Source organism: Primulina huaijiensis, chromosome 6 (genome assembly GCF_012295235.1).
Source record: "Primulina huaijiensis isolate GDHJ02 chromosome 6, ASM1229523v2, whole genome shotgun sequence".
NCBI classification, from domain to species: domain Eukaryota; kingdom Viridiplantae; phylum Streptophyta; class Magnoliopsida; order Lamiales; family Gesneriaceae; genus Primulina; species Primulina huaijiensis.
Window position 1 is genome coordinate 19,201,038 of NC_133311.1, and position 15,841 is coordinate 19,216,878.

Sequence of the window (15,841 nt, forward strand, 5' to 3'; positions counted from 1 at the left end):
CGTGAGGGACACAACATAAAGTACTCCATAGACAATTTTTAGTCCATTATCCATCTAATAGTTTTTTGTGAGACGATCTCACGAATCTTTATTTGTGAGACGGGTCAACCCTACCGATATTTACAATAAAAAGCAATACTCTTAGCATAAAAAGTAATACTTTTTCATGGATGACCCAAATAAGAGATCAGTCTCACAAAATACGACTCATTAGACCGTCTCACACAAGTTTTTTCTTTATCCATCACGCCAATTAATTCACATCGTGCCTTCGAATTTCCTAAATAATAATAATTATTATTATTTATTTGTTCTTAATAATCACACCGTTTTAATCTAAATTACCAAGAAATTTATAAAGATATAGTGCATGGAATGAAATACATTGATATGCATGTAAACGCCGAGACATGCAAAGTCGTTCATTCATCATTGCAGAAAATAGATAAAGTATCGAAAAATATCGATGGTATTTTTCATTGTCATAAAAAATAATGTTAACTAAAAAACCTATAATGATTAAAAGCCATGGTCTTGAAACTTTTTTTGCAAAAAGAAAAAATAGAATAATAAGAGAAAAAAGAAAAAGCCAATCACGTGAGCTCGCACTTGTGGGAAGTTTGCTACAAACCGGCAACTTCCACGGGGTCCAGAACAGAACTATGACTTATTTGTATGTATGCTCGAGTTTTGTAAAATTTTAATGAAGCTCATTTTCTACACTTGCATTAGGTTTAATCAAGGATTGGATTTTTTAGAATCCATTTCGATTGGAGAATCTGATTTAAAAATATGAATTTAAAAACCATAGATTTCAAATGACTAATTGGCGTAAGAATTTAGAAATTAAACAGGTAATTTGAACGGATAAATTTGAAAGATTTGAAATCATTCCAACTCCCACGGTCCAAATGCAACCTCATATTGACGAATGGATCAAAAGAAGTTCAAATTCGACTCAAATCCAATTTGATCTTTTAGAATCTTTACAGGATTTAAAAAAAATGGAAAAAATTATTTAAGAATAGTTTTGTGTTAGCTAATGAAATTGTATTTGGCTATTTTGTAAGTTGATGATTTTATATTTAATAAAGTATTACGAATATAGTTGTACCATAAATGTGAAAACATCGTTGCTGATTTGAAACATATACAAGAAAATAAATATCAATAATATATATATTTTTTGAAAATGAACTATCAAAAAAATTAATGTATTGGTGAACATTTTGATACTAAGATGGAAGTTTCTGAAGAAAATATTCGTTCAGAAGCGCATCTGAACATAGCCTTGTTTGAATAATTGCTATTAAGATTTCTCCCTTAGAGGCCCAACAATTGAGGAAGGGCAAGGTGAATTATAAAAGCAAGAAATATAAACAAAATATATTGAAGGTTTTCTGATCCACAGAATTACGCAACAACCGTTAAGCTAAACGTAATGTTTTCAACTTTTCCTTTTTTAATCTCCTCTGACCTTTAGTATTAATTTCAAAAAATTTATTTGTTGCAAAATAGTTATTACGATATAATCGTTGAATGACATCTTGAGCTATTGTAATTCTTCATTTTAAAAACATATTTTTCGACAAACATATAGACTTAAATTTGTTTCATCCAAAGTGTCTCAATATTCCATCAAGCCCCAGCTCTAGCTTCACAAGTGAAAACGAAGTTCAAGTCCAAATCCAAGTTAATGACCAAGGTTATGATTTCGGAGAAAACTAACAAGTAATGATTGATAATGTTAAAATGAAATGGGATGTATGATTATAAAACATATGTAATAATATAACACATGTTGTTCCTGAGTCAGAGGTAGGATTTCTGCGTCTGAGAATATAAAAAATAAACATTTTCAACTAACTTCAAAAGATCAAATTATTAAACAGAACAGGATTCTATTCACTTAATTTATTTTTTATTTGGAGATTATTGAATCCATGGCATCGAACTCCGACTTCGTTCAATCATACTCAAAATCAAATTTAGTTTGGAAGTTCAACAAGAGTTCTTACACATCCATGGATTGCCCAAAGATTTAGGAATGAAGTAGTTTTATAGTAGAAAGAGGAAAAAACACGAAACCCACTCAATCTTAGAATCCAACCCTATAATCATAGTCCATTCAAGATTCTTCCAACTGTTAGTTACTCTAGCTGAATAATGACACAATTAAGAACTACGTCAGAAAAACCTACTCAATCTTTTGCTGATTAGGAAAACACATTATAGCGAGAGAATACAAGCAAAGTCGTATGCAACAGCTCGACATAAATAAAAGAAAAACTACCCAAAAAAAAATGAATAGCAGCACAGCATGCAACGGACACATTAGATGCAATGATGGAGAAACCCCATTTTTTTGGTTGATCGTGCTTTCAAAAAAATAAAGCAGTCTCCCAATTACCCAAATCATTCAGATATCCAAGCCTCCAAGCAGCAACCGAACCATCGCTGGTTTCCATCTTGACTGAGTTGCACAAAAATATAATCAAGAACATGGAAACCCCTCATTAATCTTTATTTGGTATCCTAATAACATACATGAAAAATTAAATAAGTCTTGAACGAACCACATTGACACACTAGGAAACGGTACGTCATCTATATAGCAAATGATTGAGGAACTCACCACCATATGGTTCAGTTATCACTGACAGTAGACAGCTTGATCAATAAAAGGAGGAATTTGTTTTATTTCTGTACCAAGCTCCTGCTCAATCCTGTACCTGAAAGAAAGGGGAAGAAGCCAAGGAAAAAAGGAGGAAAAAAAAGAGGAGAATGATACCGAAATTTAGTGTAACTATCAATGTGGTGAACTTATTTCAAGAACAAACAAAAAAGAGAAATCAAGAAAAAGCTCTTATAGGGAGAAATATCAGACACGTACAGTTTGAAGCGGTCTTCGTAAGTGATTAAACTGACAGCCAATCCGAGATGTCCAAATCTCCCCGAGCGACCCACCTAAAACATACCAACATTATTTCACTATATCAGGTTCCAGTCATTGATCAAGTCCAAATTTTTCTTTGACGAGTTGTTTCTTCAGAAGTTAATTCCACATACCCTGTGAAGATAAGTTTCCGAATTCTTAGGAAAATCAAAATTGATGACAACGTTGACAGCTTGTATGTCTATTCCTCTTGTAAATAAATCTGTAGAATACACGAAAGCAAATCTTGATATTGCTGAACATAGTGTTTAAGCACACATATATACTGTTGTTGCTTCCATTACATTGATGTGACTGACTTTGAGCAATAGAATTTCATCAAGACAGTGAGAAATATCAGTAGTATACCAGTGCAAACAAGATTCCTGCAAGCACCATTTCGGAAGTCATGAAATACCCTGTTGCGATGATCTTGCAGCATCTTAGCATGAATATAGAAGCAAGAATAACCCAATTCTGTGATTTTCTTGGCTAGCAACTCCACTCGATTCACAGAATTGCAAAAGATTATTGACTGGTTAATTTGCAGCTGTAAAGAGTGAAAAAGTGTTACACATTTCCCATAAAGAAGAAGAAGGCTGCCATAAACAAGACTTGAGAAGTTATAATCAAACCTTAGAGAAAAGTGTATTCAGGCAATGAACTTTCTGTCTTTCTTCTACGAAAGCATAATACTGGGTAATACCTTTAAGTGTGAGTTCGTCCATTAAATTAATTACATAAGGTTTATGTAAATATCTATCTTTAAAATCTTTGACGGTCACTGGAAATGTTGCTGAATACATCAAAATTTGCCGATTCCGAGGAAGAAAAGTTATCAGCTGCTCTATGGAAGGTTGAAACTCAGGAGATAAAAGCTTATCCGCCTGAAACATTAAATCCAAATGATATTTAAAGCGAGCATATTTTGAACACCAGAATAAGCAAAAGAGAGTCACTACAATATTTGAAACTATGAGTGTGGCAGGCATAGAGATACATTGATTCTGAATGATACAAAAGAGGAATACTAAATAGCCAAAATGGGGAAAAGGAGTAACAAGCCACAAACCTCATCCATAACAAGCATTAAACAATCCTTCAAAATGCATATCCCTTTTTTGGTCAGATCAACTATCCTTCCGGGAGTTCCAACCAGTAAATGTACAGGTTGATACAATCTCATGATATCATCCTTCAGACTGGTTCCACCTGTGGTCACCATCACTTGAATTTCCAAGTGCTTTCCAAGTTCCTTACAGACTTGAGATGTCTGAAGTGCTAATTCTCTAGTTGGTACTAACATAACAGCTGCATTCATTTGTGGAAAACACATAAAGCTCAGGATAAGGACTTACAGAACAGTTAACTACATCAGATTTAATTGATGAATTTTCACAATGGTAATCGACGATCAACATTCACCGGTCAAAAAACATAAGACATGGATAGAGCAGGAAAATGATATCCTTCAAGTGAGCCGATGTTTCGATAAAATTAGTGAACAAACAGTAAAACCCAACACCTTAATTAATTAGAAGTGGCTTTGATAATTAATCGCTTAAGAACGACAACTAACTTATATGGGGATATAAGATCTGTAACTTTACTATATTTGATGAAATCTGGAAAATCACCCCTTTTCTGAATATAGTTAAATCACTTCTTCCATATAACTTGAAAATGAATCCATCTCAAAGATTAATTTAACGAGCAAATTCAATTCACCCGTGTCCATGACAACTACAAAAACTACAAAATATAACTTCATGGAAAGTTGGAAACATGAAACCAGATAAAAATAATAATCAAATTACTCTGCAAGATAAAACAAAAGTCAAAAACAACTTGTAAGCGTTGTTGATAGAATAACCAACTGGGAAAAACTAAAAACTTGTGCATAGAAATAGTTTTCAGGGAACCATCTATGAAGATGATAACATTTTCTACATCATTAAATATCTGGTACTAAACCAGCAGACCTTAAAATCCTTCCTGACGTGATATAGATATAGTTTTTGGGTCAATAATTTGAACTTTTGTAGTTTGCCCACCAAATCGGATTAGTAAAATAACAAAATTTCATTGATCTTACTATTGACATTTTTAGTAGATTCAGATTGATTATCATTAAATCAAAATTTGGTTAAAATTTCAATCAGGTTCACAACTTTCGAATTGATAATTGAATCAGGTAAGGTGTGAGCAGCGATCCTTGACCTGGTAACAACTCATATTTTCTATATCTTGACTCACATTCTTTATTCCTCCCTAGTAATGATCAAAAATTCAAGTTATAATAGATTCAGCAAGTTTCAAAAAAAAAAAAAAAAAAAANCGAGAAAATTGCAATAATTCCTCAACCAAACTGGATTGAAAAGGTAAACTTCGTGCTCGTTTACTCAAAGATTCACTAGTTTTGAGGTATTGTAATGAAGCAAGAGAAATTTCTCTGACAAATCACAGCAGTAAACACTTTCAAAGGTTAAAACAAAAGATTGACTATATTTAATTTCATATTCAGGTTAAAACGAGAGATCGATAATATTTATGTTCACACAACATTTTGAACGGCTACCCATATTAACACAACAAAGTAATTTTTTGTACAACGGGATAAATAGTTCTTTCAAACAAATAATAACAGGTGCATGGATACCTTGAATGACATTGTTATCCGGATCAATTTTTTCCAATGCAGGAATGCAAAATGCAGCAGTTTTCCCAGTACCATTTTTAGCCCGGGCAAGGATGTCGCTACCAGTAAGAGCAATAGGGATACTCTCTTCCTGGATAGGAGAAGGCCTCTCAAACCCCTTCTCGTATATTCCCATCAACAGTTCACGTTTCAGAAAGTAATCTTCAAACTCATTTCCTTTTGTTGCAGTTACATCCTGTATGGAAGAAAGCATATTGAGGGATGCAACAGAAAAGCAAGCCAGAGAAACCAGCTTTTTTCCTTGGATGATTTAATTCAGAAAAAATATTCATATTAAGAGGGATAAAAAGGAGGATGACCTCATTTTAACTGCCACATGAGCATTTATATTCTACGTGTCCAATACAATGCATGTATATATCTACGTGCCATTATATGTGCATGCACCTTGCATATGAGGCATGCATGTGTGTCTGCATTCTATTACGAGTATGGAAACTCAACAGAAAGAGTGACGAAGTAATGAGCGTGTAGCAATCAGTTGGAGAAAATGGTGAGTCAGGGCCATGTAGAAAATGAGGAAAAGACAAAGGTAACATGAACTTCAATCATTCTCAAGATCGCTAAACCATCACCCTATTGTAATTTGTAGATGATAAATAGACGCGGCTAATCTTATTACTACTGCAGTTATACGTAAGCAATCAACTGTCGGCGATATCAGATGACAATGCTGGTGGCCTAAGCACATAAAAAGAGAAAAAACAGGAAAAAAGAAGAAAGAGAAAGTTTATATACATAGTTTCCTATCAAAAGAAGAAAAGAAAGAAAGTTTATATACCAGCTTCGATCATGAATGCTCATGATTTCTATATTAATTGAAATTTCCCATTCCAAATATGCGATCCCTCTTCAGTTTTTAGGTAACAAATCCTTAACTTGGAAACAGTAAAATCACTAAATATTATTTCCCTGTTTAGAATAAATGTCTGCATGGTTGTACTAACGAGGCAGAACCAAAATCTCAATTCCCTGCTAGATTTACATTCTAATGACATCAAAACTTCTGATATAGCACTTGAAACCCCTTCTTTTGGCTGCCAAGTACTCCACCAGATGAATTACTTGACCAACTTATCTCAATTAATAAGAGAACAGATATAAAGGCTATCTAATCAACAACTCACATTACACCGGGAATATATAAGTTAACAGCCAAAATGTAACCATAACTAGGAAGGTTCACCATACCTCAGTCTTATACCGGGTATCAGGTGGCGGTATCATCAATTGAGCCTTCCAATCTCGTGAACTAAATGGCACAACCAAAGCAGAAAAAAGTGAGTTTCCGAGTAAATTCGAGAACAAAAAAAGGATTAGCACCAGCTGAATTAAATATCTAGTCATTAGTTTGTCACTCAAAACAAAACAGATGAAAGGTTCTCATGGAATCTTCGTAAAACTAAGATCAAAATGGTAGAAACAAATAATCACAATCTCTTCGATTTTTTTTAAGAGAAATGCAAACTTTCTTTTCGGTAGAAGAAGTGAAGCTCGTTAGGTTCGTTCGTTCGGTAAGAAAAGTAAAAACGATGGCAATTAAGAGCAAATTACGTGAATTAAAAAATCACATTCTTCGCACAAGCTTCATTACAGAAAAGCTACCACTTTTCACGTCATTACCCATGAAGTTGAAAAATAACGAAAACAGTGAAAAACAAGCCAACGTTGCATGAAGCACAAAAATTTATGGAACATAGATAAGAAACTGAAAAATTCCTTGTAATAGACAATGAAATTGAAGACACGTACGTGGAACCGATGGCCTCAGCCTGAACAGTATTTTCGATTTCATTAGGAACAGTGGAGGCACTAGCGTTTCGCCTCATCCACTGCCGCGGCTGCTGATTCTGTCCCGTTCGTTGAGGGTACGGTGGCTGCTGTTGTGAGTAATGCGGGTTCCTGTTCTGAAAATTAGGGTTTAAGGTTCCGCCACCGCGGCCATTGCCTATCCCTGGTGGATACCATCCTCGCGTGTTATTGTGATTCATCAGAGATTACACAGATTAACTGAGTCCGAAATCCAATAAATTAGATGAAATGAAGAAATTCACCCTAAAATTTTTAAATTGGTTTCCTTTGGAAGAAGATGTGTCTGAGAAAGAAATCTGCGCAAAAATAGAAGGACCGGCCCACCGGGGTTAGAAACACCGGTTCATATNAACTATTATGTAATTTTGGTAATGATAAAAAATAATTTAATAATGTGGAAAATTATAGTTAATATTAATTATGGATCTGATCTAAAATATAAACGATATGAATTGTGAAAATTCTTAATAGTTTATTTAAAATATTACATTTAAACTCATTAATAATGTATTGTGTTATATATACTATTAAATTTAAATTAATGTAACATTTTAGTAAATAAGACCGATTTATAAATTAATAAAGCACTTATTTTTCAAAAACCTAGAATTTGATCAACTAAACACCTCATCCACAGGGAAACTCATACACACAGCTTCTCTAATTAACTGGCTAGACAAATTTAACAGGAAAAATTGGAATTTAAGTTTTATTTGTTTGTCTTTTAATTATAATTTTGATATTTTATCTTATCAAAACTGTATTTTATAAATAATGTATCTTTCAATTTTTGAAAATTTTAGTCATTTTCATTAAATCTACACGTCACGTGTGAGTTCCAAAATTTTAAGGTAACTCCTTAGAATCTCTTTTCAATTTAATAAATTTTTTTTATTTCAATCATATATTTTATTCATCTGTTAATTTCTATATATATCATTTGCTCAGTTGATTTCATCATGATGAAGACATAGCTTTAATTAGTTCTTCATTAATGCAAAAGCTCAAATTTGTGCTGAAATTCAACTACAATTTAACTTCCTCCAAATACATGAATTACATTAACGTACGTCCAAAATTTAAGAAATTAATATAAGCTCAAAAAATTCCATTCAAAATAAGGCCTACATATCTTCTATAATATTCAAACAACAATATATATGTATATATATATGCTAACGGTTGAATGAAAGAATTGAAAAATCAAATCATGCATGTATATATTATATTACTCCTGAGCCACCTCCGGGGTAGGATCCTCGTGCGGAGGCTGCTGCTCCTGTTCCGGAAGCAATGCATTTTTCTTGAGGGAAGTAGTCTTGGTGAGATGAGTGTAGCTTCCCTTCTCCTTGAAGAGCTGGGCAAAGTGTGGCTTGCAGTAGAGGATCCCGTCCAAAGCGGCGTAGGATGAAGGTGTGAGGAAGCAGCCTCCATGAGCACATTTGAAGCATGATTTGTGGTAGAATTCTCCCTCTACTGTTACCTGCATGCAAACGTAAATGACGAATGGTGAATTAATTTTTTTTTTAAAATATTTTATTCCTGTTATATTGAGCACATCATGTTTATCAATAATACATATCATTTAATTTGTAACATTCAGTTATGTTTTACATAATTTAATTGTGTATAATCTTTTCAATCAATAAAGAATGCCACGAGAAAAAAACGTAATTACCTTCTCCAGTGGGTAGACAGTCTTCTTGCACACTGCACATTTTTCTTGGGTGCCGGAGAAGAAAGATGATACTTTACTAGGTGTTCTGTCCTGCAACATATAATACATATATGTGTAGAACATGGCAAATTAATAAAAGAAATCGTTCATTTATTCGAATATATATATATAGTATGTGATCGAGATGTGTACCAGAGTTTCTCCTTGCTTGCCAGCTGATTAGAAAAAATGAAATAAAATAAGAGAGCAAATAATAATATATAAAATAATTGTGAATATATATGAAGTAGAGGACAATGCAAGAAGGCTAATTAAATTACATGGTGGAACTAGCTTTTTAGAAGTGAAGCTTCCAGTTTCTCTGAAGAGTTGTTCAAAGTGTGGTTTGCAGTATAAGTTTCCATCCACAGCTGAGTAGTTGCTCATCTGGCCGGGTAAACATATTTTAACACAAACAATTCATTCAAAGTTTAGACAATATATTCAAAAATAATTTCATTACTGATCCTGAAAAATTGACTTAACGTTGCACTTTTTAAAACAGTAATATTGAAAATAATTCATACAAACGAATCGCCAATTGTGAAACTGATCATCCGGAAGAAGGGAATGTGAAACAATAAAATGTTTATATATAAAAAAAAAAAATTCTAGATTCTATTTAGAACAGAACAACATTCGATCAGGAAATTAAATCACGATCCAACAATATCATTGTTAAAGTTTCAGAATAAAAAATAAATAAAAATGGGAAGCAAACTTGATATTTCAATCAAAGAGACAATACATTAGGGTGAGTCGTCTATGTTAAACTTGGAGAAAAACTCATCATCGTCTCAACACCATTGATCACCTATGTCCCTCGTTAACATATCATTTTTTGATTCAATGGCAATGATTCGGCATGTCTGATTTTCGAAATTCAATGTTATACTTAGGGATTATCAAATGACATACAATGAGTCATATTTGATTTTTCATGTGAGATTATACATCTGACAACGAGAAAAATCATATACGACAATACGACACATTTTGTATGATCAAATAAATCGTTAATATGATCTCATTTCATCAATCCGTTGAAATATATATATGAAAATGTCAAAAATAATTAAATATAACAATTACCGCAAGGCGTCCATTGCAATGACTGCATTTAAAGCAAGTATTATGATAAGCAACTCCATCAGCAGACATCATCTCAACAAAATGTACAGTTTTATCGCACGCCTTGCATTTCTGAGTCGTCCCATAATAAGCCATTTTGTCTTTGATTCCGGCCTCCCCTAAATTTTTAGGCTAAAATTTACACTATCTTTTTGATGAGATGTTGATCAGGTAAGAAAAAGTTTGGTGCTATTTTTGTGCCATTGGAGACTGACTTTGTAAAGCAATTGTTAAAAAAGAAAAGTTAGAGGCTGGAGATTTAAAACCAATTTTACATTAATTAGCGGTGGAGGTGAGTTTAGCCTACAATTAAGGATAAGCTAAGGAAGATCGCTAGTTTTCCAAATTATATATAAAATTATGTTTTTGAATGAGATATGGACCACAAGTTACTAAAATTTTGTTGAGTCTATGTGAACCTGAGTAACATTTTCCTCTATAAAACGTTATTCATTTATATTTTAATACAATATATTCAATGAATTATATGAACGTATTGTATTAAAATATATAAGAAGTAACTCGAGATATAACATAGATTCAACCCTAAATTTAAGATTCATAGTAGCAAGTGGAAGCAAGAGGCATAATAAGATTTCAAAACTAAAATATTTACTTAATGCAAAATATAATTTATAAGACAAAAAATTAATTTACATTCTTTATTAAAGGAGAATGATATTTACACTTCATTATTTTTATAAATGCGCTCCATCTTTAATTTTTGTTGTATAAGTTGAAAATATTAACATTTTGTTGTTTCGAAGTAATTTTGTTGATGACTCTCGATTCCTAATTTAGATTACAAAAAACTACTTAAAATTGATCATTAAATTTGTCAATATCCATAAATATAAATTAAAACACAAATAAAAATTTAAAGTATATAAGCTAAATTGATTGCTACTTTTATTTCATTTTAATCATATGCATTATTTCTAATTTTTTTCAAATCAAAATGTTTCATTCTTGTTTTGATAATCTATAACATATTTTCTTACATTTTTAATAAGATAGAAAACTTCTTTTGATTAATAATAATGTCCAATAAAAAGAAATATGGAGATTAAGAATCTTAGTATCATAAAATAAAATGTTATTATCAAATTTATCATCTAAATATTTTTGTAAAATTATTCATTTAAAAAGGAACTTACATTAATTAATTTTCTAGTATATATCAACATAAAAAATCGAGTGAAAATAATAACTATAATTTATAAAAAAAAAAATGAATCCAATCACTAGAGAGTTTATTATATGTTTTGTAGAAATATGTTAAAATAATACAAGAATTTAATTTCAATTTTATTTAATTTCACATTTTTTCTCAACTTGTTCAACTAAAAGTTTTGATACCCCAAATTACTAGATATTTTGAATTTAAAAAATGAACCAAATTTTTTTATACCTCTATATATACGTATAGTTCAGTTATTTTATATTATATATATATAAAGTGATGCTTAACTTTTTAAATATGAAATTTTTTGGTTAATATACAATATATTATATTTAAGTTTTTTTGGTAAATAAACACTTATAATAAAAGAAAGTAATGGATGTATGGATCAAGAAAAGAAAAAAGAATGTAATGAATGAGGGTAATCTTGTCAAAAATAAAAATATAAATATAAAGTGGTATTCATTTAAAAAATATGGAGCGTATTATTAAAGTTAAACCCTCGTTATTAACTAACTTTGATATTCGGGAAAAATTTAGATCTTTTAACCATATAATTAAGTGCCTCCTGAATACTCATTTATTATAGTTAAATAATAACACTAATTTATATTTCACAACGAACTTCTAAAATTAACTGTGTCCAGTGTCCCGGCAAATGACAATCTTTACAAAAAATCAGTTTTTTACGGAGATTGGCATCCTGAAATATGCAACTCTACAAGTTCTATTGAGAAGAAGAGCTCCGAGAGCACACCAAAATCCGACAATAAACCCAAACGTCATACTGATGTAAAATCCTTTAGTTATGAACGTGTCCCCATCCATTCCATCAACATTGTGGGTAAAGTTTGGCTTATCACGTTTTTCATCATCTCCTGGACAAGGATGGGAGAGAGGACGACCACATAATTCAGGGTTCCCCAAGAATGAATACGAGTCGAAAGTCGTCAAGTGATCGTTCCATGGAATTTTGCCCGACAAATTATTGTCCGATAAGTTCAGTACTCCGAGATGATTCAGTTGTGAAAGGGCATCTGGAATGCGACCAGTAAGGTTATTTCCTGACAAATCAAGAAAGTTTAATAGTTTCACCTGACCAATGTTAGGTGGAATGGATCCCACCAGGTGATTACTCGAAAGGTTCAAGGCAATAAGGCCATCGAGACCCGTAACTTCGCAAGGGATTTCTCCAAGTAAATTGTTTCCGGAAAGATCAATGAGTTTCAAAATATAAAGAGTTTCGTGGTTCTCCTCGGCCTCTTTGCCTTTCCACACTACATTTAAACGCTCATATTTGTCTGGAATATACGGTGTTACTTGTCGAGCACAAAGATTTATGTAATTGCACTCCCTTTTAGACTTCTTTACAGGAAAAAGGAGTGGTTCAATATACGCATTTGCGTGATACTTCATTTTATGTGGATGGAGTGTTTTCGAATACATAGACGTTAAATTATTAAAACAACTTGGTATAGTCCCAGAAATCTTATTGGAAGAGATGTCCAAGACCTGAAGATTTGGAAGATTACACAAGGTTGAAGGCAAACTACCGTTGAAATAATTGGATGTCAGGCTCAGAAAACTCAATCCTGATAGGCTTTCTCCTATCCAAGCAGGTATTTTTCCCGTAAAGTAGTTTTCTCCAAGAACCATATAACGCAAACCACTACACCATCTTAATGATTTCGGTATTTCCCCTCGAAAACTATTGTTCCATAGATGCAGAGAATCAAGAGTACTCGGCCAGCGGATTGAGTCTTGAATCTCACCCGATAAATTATTGTTTGCCAAATTAAGATACTGGAGTGATTCAAAATTATGCAAACAAGTAGGAAGCTCACCTGATAGTAGGTTGTCCAAAACATCAAGTAGCGCTAAACTATATGGGTCTGTATCGCTGCAAATTCCATTCAACTTCCCGGAAATCTTATTTTTTCTCAAATCCATATTTACTAAAGCTGAAGAGAAAAGGGGTAACGAACCATTAAGCTCGTTAAAGCTCAAGTCAAATGTCAGAAGCTCAAGGAAGTTCGACGATAAATCAGGTACAGGGCCAAAAATATGATTGTGCGACATGTCTAAGTAACTCAAACCACTCGAATTTTCTTCAAAACTATCTGGGATGGTGCCGGAAATTTTGTTATTTGAGATGTCGAGATAAGAGAGAGATGACAGAGTCCATAAAGTATCAGGGATACTTCCCTCCAACATGTTATTCGAGAGATCAAGATGTGAAAGCCTTGTTATATTCCCCAAAGTAACCGGAATCCCACCTTCAAAATAATAGGAACATAAAATCAGCTTAACAAAAAGTGAAAATGAAGTTGAGATTAGATATGATCATGTGAGGTGATACAAAGTTCATTTATTTTGAAAATATGGAAAATACTCCGAATCATTATAAATAATGCCTTCAAGAAAGTTAATGGAGAGATCAAGTGTATCAAGAAACGTCAAATTCCAGAAAGAATCAGGAATACTACTCGCGAGCTTGTTTGAGTTGAGATCCATATAGGAAAGGGACACCAAATTACCTAAAGCACCAGGAATCCCGCCATCCAGCTTGTTGTAGGAGAGATTAAGCTCGACAAGGGATGCTAGATTTCTGAAAGAGTCAGGAATCCGACCTTCAAAATTATCGGAAGACAGATCAAATTAACCAGAATAATTGCAGAATTTGAAAAGCTTAAATTTTATGCTAAATGTGATATCATCTTTTAAAAATTCAAAAAATAGATAAAGATATAGCAATATTTTATTGAGACACTTTAGTTATAGATGAACAAAAAAATTTTATGCTTAATGTGATATCATCTTTTAAAACTCAATGGTAATAACATAGTAGATCGGAAGAGATGTCAAATTCCCAAAGTGTGAGGAATACCACCTTCAAGTTGGTTATCAGACAGATCGAGATGAGAAAGGTGCATCAAATTTCCTAAACTATCCGGGATGGCACCTTCAAGATTATTATTCGACAAATCTAGATGAGAAAGGAATGTCAAATTCCCTAAAGTATTAGGAATCATCCCCTTCAACTTTTGACCCGAGAGATCAAGATAGGAAAGAGACACCAGATTTCCTAGAGCTTCAGAAATATTACCTGCAACATAACTATATATGTTAAATATGCGGTGGCCGATGACTTGTAACCGATATGACATTTACAGAATGCATGTGCACTTGGAATCCATATATGTGTGGCATAGATAAGAACTACGCACATGGAAGCAAAATATGGAAAACCAAGTAGAATATCTGATTGCTCCTTTTGTCTTACCTCCGGTTGACTCTATATCTTCGAGATTAAGTTCCACAACATGATTGGTCCGATTATGACAAAGAACGCCCTGCCATTTGCAGCAATCTTTTTTGTGATCTTCATTGCCCCAAGTATACAATGTTTGATCAGGATGCTTCATCCCGTTTTTAAACTCGAGGAGCGCGAGTCTTTCCCTGTCCAGGCACCGGACTCCATGGCCTTGGAAGCTTGAATTTATACGAAGTATAGGCTTGCTCAATAAAATGAACAAGAGCAGCATGCGGAGAGGAGTCAACAATTTTATGCTTGTATCTGTTTTCATGTTTGAGGATTTCACAACCATTATAAGGTACGGTACATCTTATTGAAAACCTTTGTGGTATTTATTCACACACGGATTAGTCTATTTCTTTAATCTTGTTTCCTCTTAAAATATACTTTGTGAGTTGACTTGAGTCAACAAGACAATGAGATAGAAACGATGTTCCTGTATGAGATAAAAACAATGTTCATATTAGGGATGTAAACGAAACGAGTCAAGTTGAACAGTATCAAGCTCGAGCTCAGTTCATTAAACAAGATTATTTTCGAGCTCATTAAACAATTTCGAGCTCGTCGAGCATTCTTAGTCAAAAGATCAACTAAGATATGAGAATTTAAATGGTAGGCTTCTCATTTTATAGTATTTCAATAACTTATATTAATTTTGATGTGAGATAATGCAAGTTNAGCAACCGATGGTTACAGACGCAGATTCCTTCAGCAGCACTTAGCACAACTCTAATTCGTTTCCTACCTTAAAGTGTACAGTAATAAGATAAAATTTTGAAAATAATACATGAGAGGGGCTAAGAGCAAAGATCTCTTTTATTCAAACACAAACATATTATTATTACATTGAAACCTCCTGTAGAGGAGGAGGAACTTGCTTAGCTACTTATAGTAGCCGAAACTTGAAAACACATAAACTAGAAAGAGAAAATATTACAACTTATGATTGAAAGAAATGAGGAAAATGTTCGATGATCTTCACTTCCTTCTTTCTGCCTTATTTATAGAAGGCTTCTTCGGATTTGAAA

At 32.8% G+C, this 15,841-nt stretch overlaps 3 protein-coding genes across 6 annotated transcripts; all 3 read right to left on the reverse strand.

The window, feature by feature from the left end:
• Positions 1-2,094: 2,094 nt before the first annotated feature.
• LOC140977973 (DEAD-box ATP-dependent RNA helicase 8-like) lies at positions 2,095-7,795 on the reverse strand. 3 transcript variants are annotated; one of them, XM_073442673.1, is made up of 10 exons: positions 7,407-7,795; positions 6,846-6,906; positions 5,595-5,829; positions 4,008-4,246; positions 3,571-3,822; positions 3,305-3,485; positions 3,070-3,158; positions 2,894-2,967; positions 2,639-2,732; positions 2,095-2,535 (listed from the first exon to the last, which is right to left on the reverse strand). In XM_073442673.1, exons 1-9 carry the CDS (start codon positions 7,643-7,645, stop codon positions 2,654-2,656), a joined length of 1,449 nt encoding a protein of 482 aa, XP_073298774.1. In that variant the 5' UTR covers positions 7,646-7,795; the 3' UTR covers positions 2,095-2,535; positions 2,639-2,653. The 3 variants fall into 3 exon arrangements, with proteins under 3 accessions (XP_073298774.1, XP_073298775.1, XP_073298773.1); XM_073442674.1 differs by having other exon boundaries at positions 2,095-2,473; positions 2,636-2,732; XM_073442672.1 differs by having other exon boundaries at positions 2,636-2,732.
• Positions 7,796-8,467: 672 nt separating this feature from the next.
• LOC140979374 (LIM domain-containing protein WLIM2b-like) lies at positions 8,468-10,556 on the reverse strand. The gene is made up of 5 exons (XM_073444739.1): positions 10,276-10,556; positions 9,465-9,570; positions 9,337-9,359; positions 9,145-9,234; positions 8,468-8,949 (listed from the first exon to the last, which is right to left on the reverse strand). The coding sequence occupies exons 1-5, from the start codon at positions 10,408-10,410 to the stop codon at positions 8,695-8,697; spliced, it is 609 nt and encodes a 202-aa protein (XP_073300840.1). The 5' UTR covers positions 10,411-10,556; the 3' UTR covers positions 8,468-8,694.
• A 1,505-nt stretch (positions 10,557-12,061) lies between these two features.
• LOC140978862 (receptor-like protein EIX2) lies at positions 12,062-15,143 on the reverse strand. Of its 2 annotated transcripts, XM_073444099.1 has the most exons (4): positions 14,781-15,143; positions 14,388-14,603; positions 14,035-14,127; positions 12,062-13,773 (listed from the first exon to the last, which is right to left on the reverse strand). In XM_073444099.1, the coding sequence occupies exons 1-4, from the start codon at positions 15,103-15,105 to the stop codon at positions 12,176-12,178; spliced, it is 2,232 nt and encodes a 743-aa protein (XP_073300200.1). In that variant the 5' UTR covers positions 15,106-15,143; the 3' UTR covers positions 12,062-12,175. The 2 variants fall into 2 exon arrangements, with proteins under 2 accessions (XP_073300200.1, XP_073300201.1); XM_073444100.1 differs by lacking the exon at positions 14,035-14,127.
• Between the last annotated feature and the right edge of the window lie 698 nt (positions 15,144-15,841).

Excerpts from the sequence above, each read along its gene's own strand:
- LOC140979374 (XM_073444739.1), bottom strand. The coding sequence starts at position 10,410 with ATGGCTTATTATGGGACGACTCAGAAATGCAAGGCGTGCGATAAAACT. Across the intron at positions 9,235-9,336 it reads GCAAGCAAGGAGAAACTCTG|GACAGAACACCTAGTAAAGT; the intron begins GTACACATCTCG and ends TATATGTTGCAG. Across the intron at positions 8,950-9,144 it reads CTGTCTACCCACTGGAGAAG|GTAACAGTAGAGGGAGAATT; the intron begins GTAATTACGTTT and ends GTTTGCATGCAG.
- LOC140977973 (XM_073442673.1), bottom strand. The coding sequence starts at position 7,645 with ATGAATCACAATAACACGCGAGGATGGTATCCACCAGGGATAGGCAAT. Across the intron at positions 3,823-4,007 it reads TAATGCTTGTTATGGATGAG|GCGGATAAGCTTTTATCTCC; the intron begins GTTTGTGGCTTG and ends TTAATGTTTCAG. Across the intron at positions 2,968-3,069 it reads CGGAAACTTATCTTCACAGG|GTGGGTCGCTCGGGGAGATT; the intron begins GTATGTGGAATT and ends GGTATGTTTTAG.
- LOC140978862 (XM_073444099.1), bottom strand. The coding sequence starts at position 15,105 with ATGGTTGTGAAATCCTCAAACATGAAAACAGATACAAGCATAAAATTG. Across the intron at positions 14,604-14,780 it reads AGATATAGAGTCAACCGGAG|GTAATATTTCTGAAGCTCTA; the intron begins GTAAGACAAAAG and ends GTTATGTTGCAG. Across the intron at positions 14,128-14,387 it reads GTCTGATAACCAACTTGAAG|GTCGGATTCCTGACTCTTTC; the intron begins GTGGTATTCCTC and ends ATAATTTTGAAG.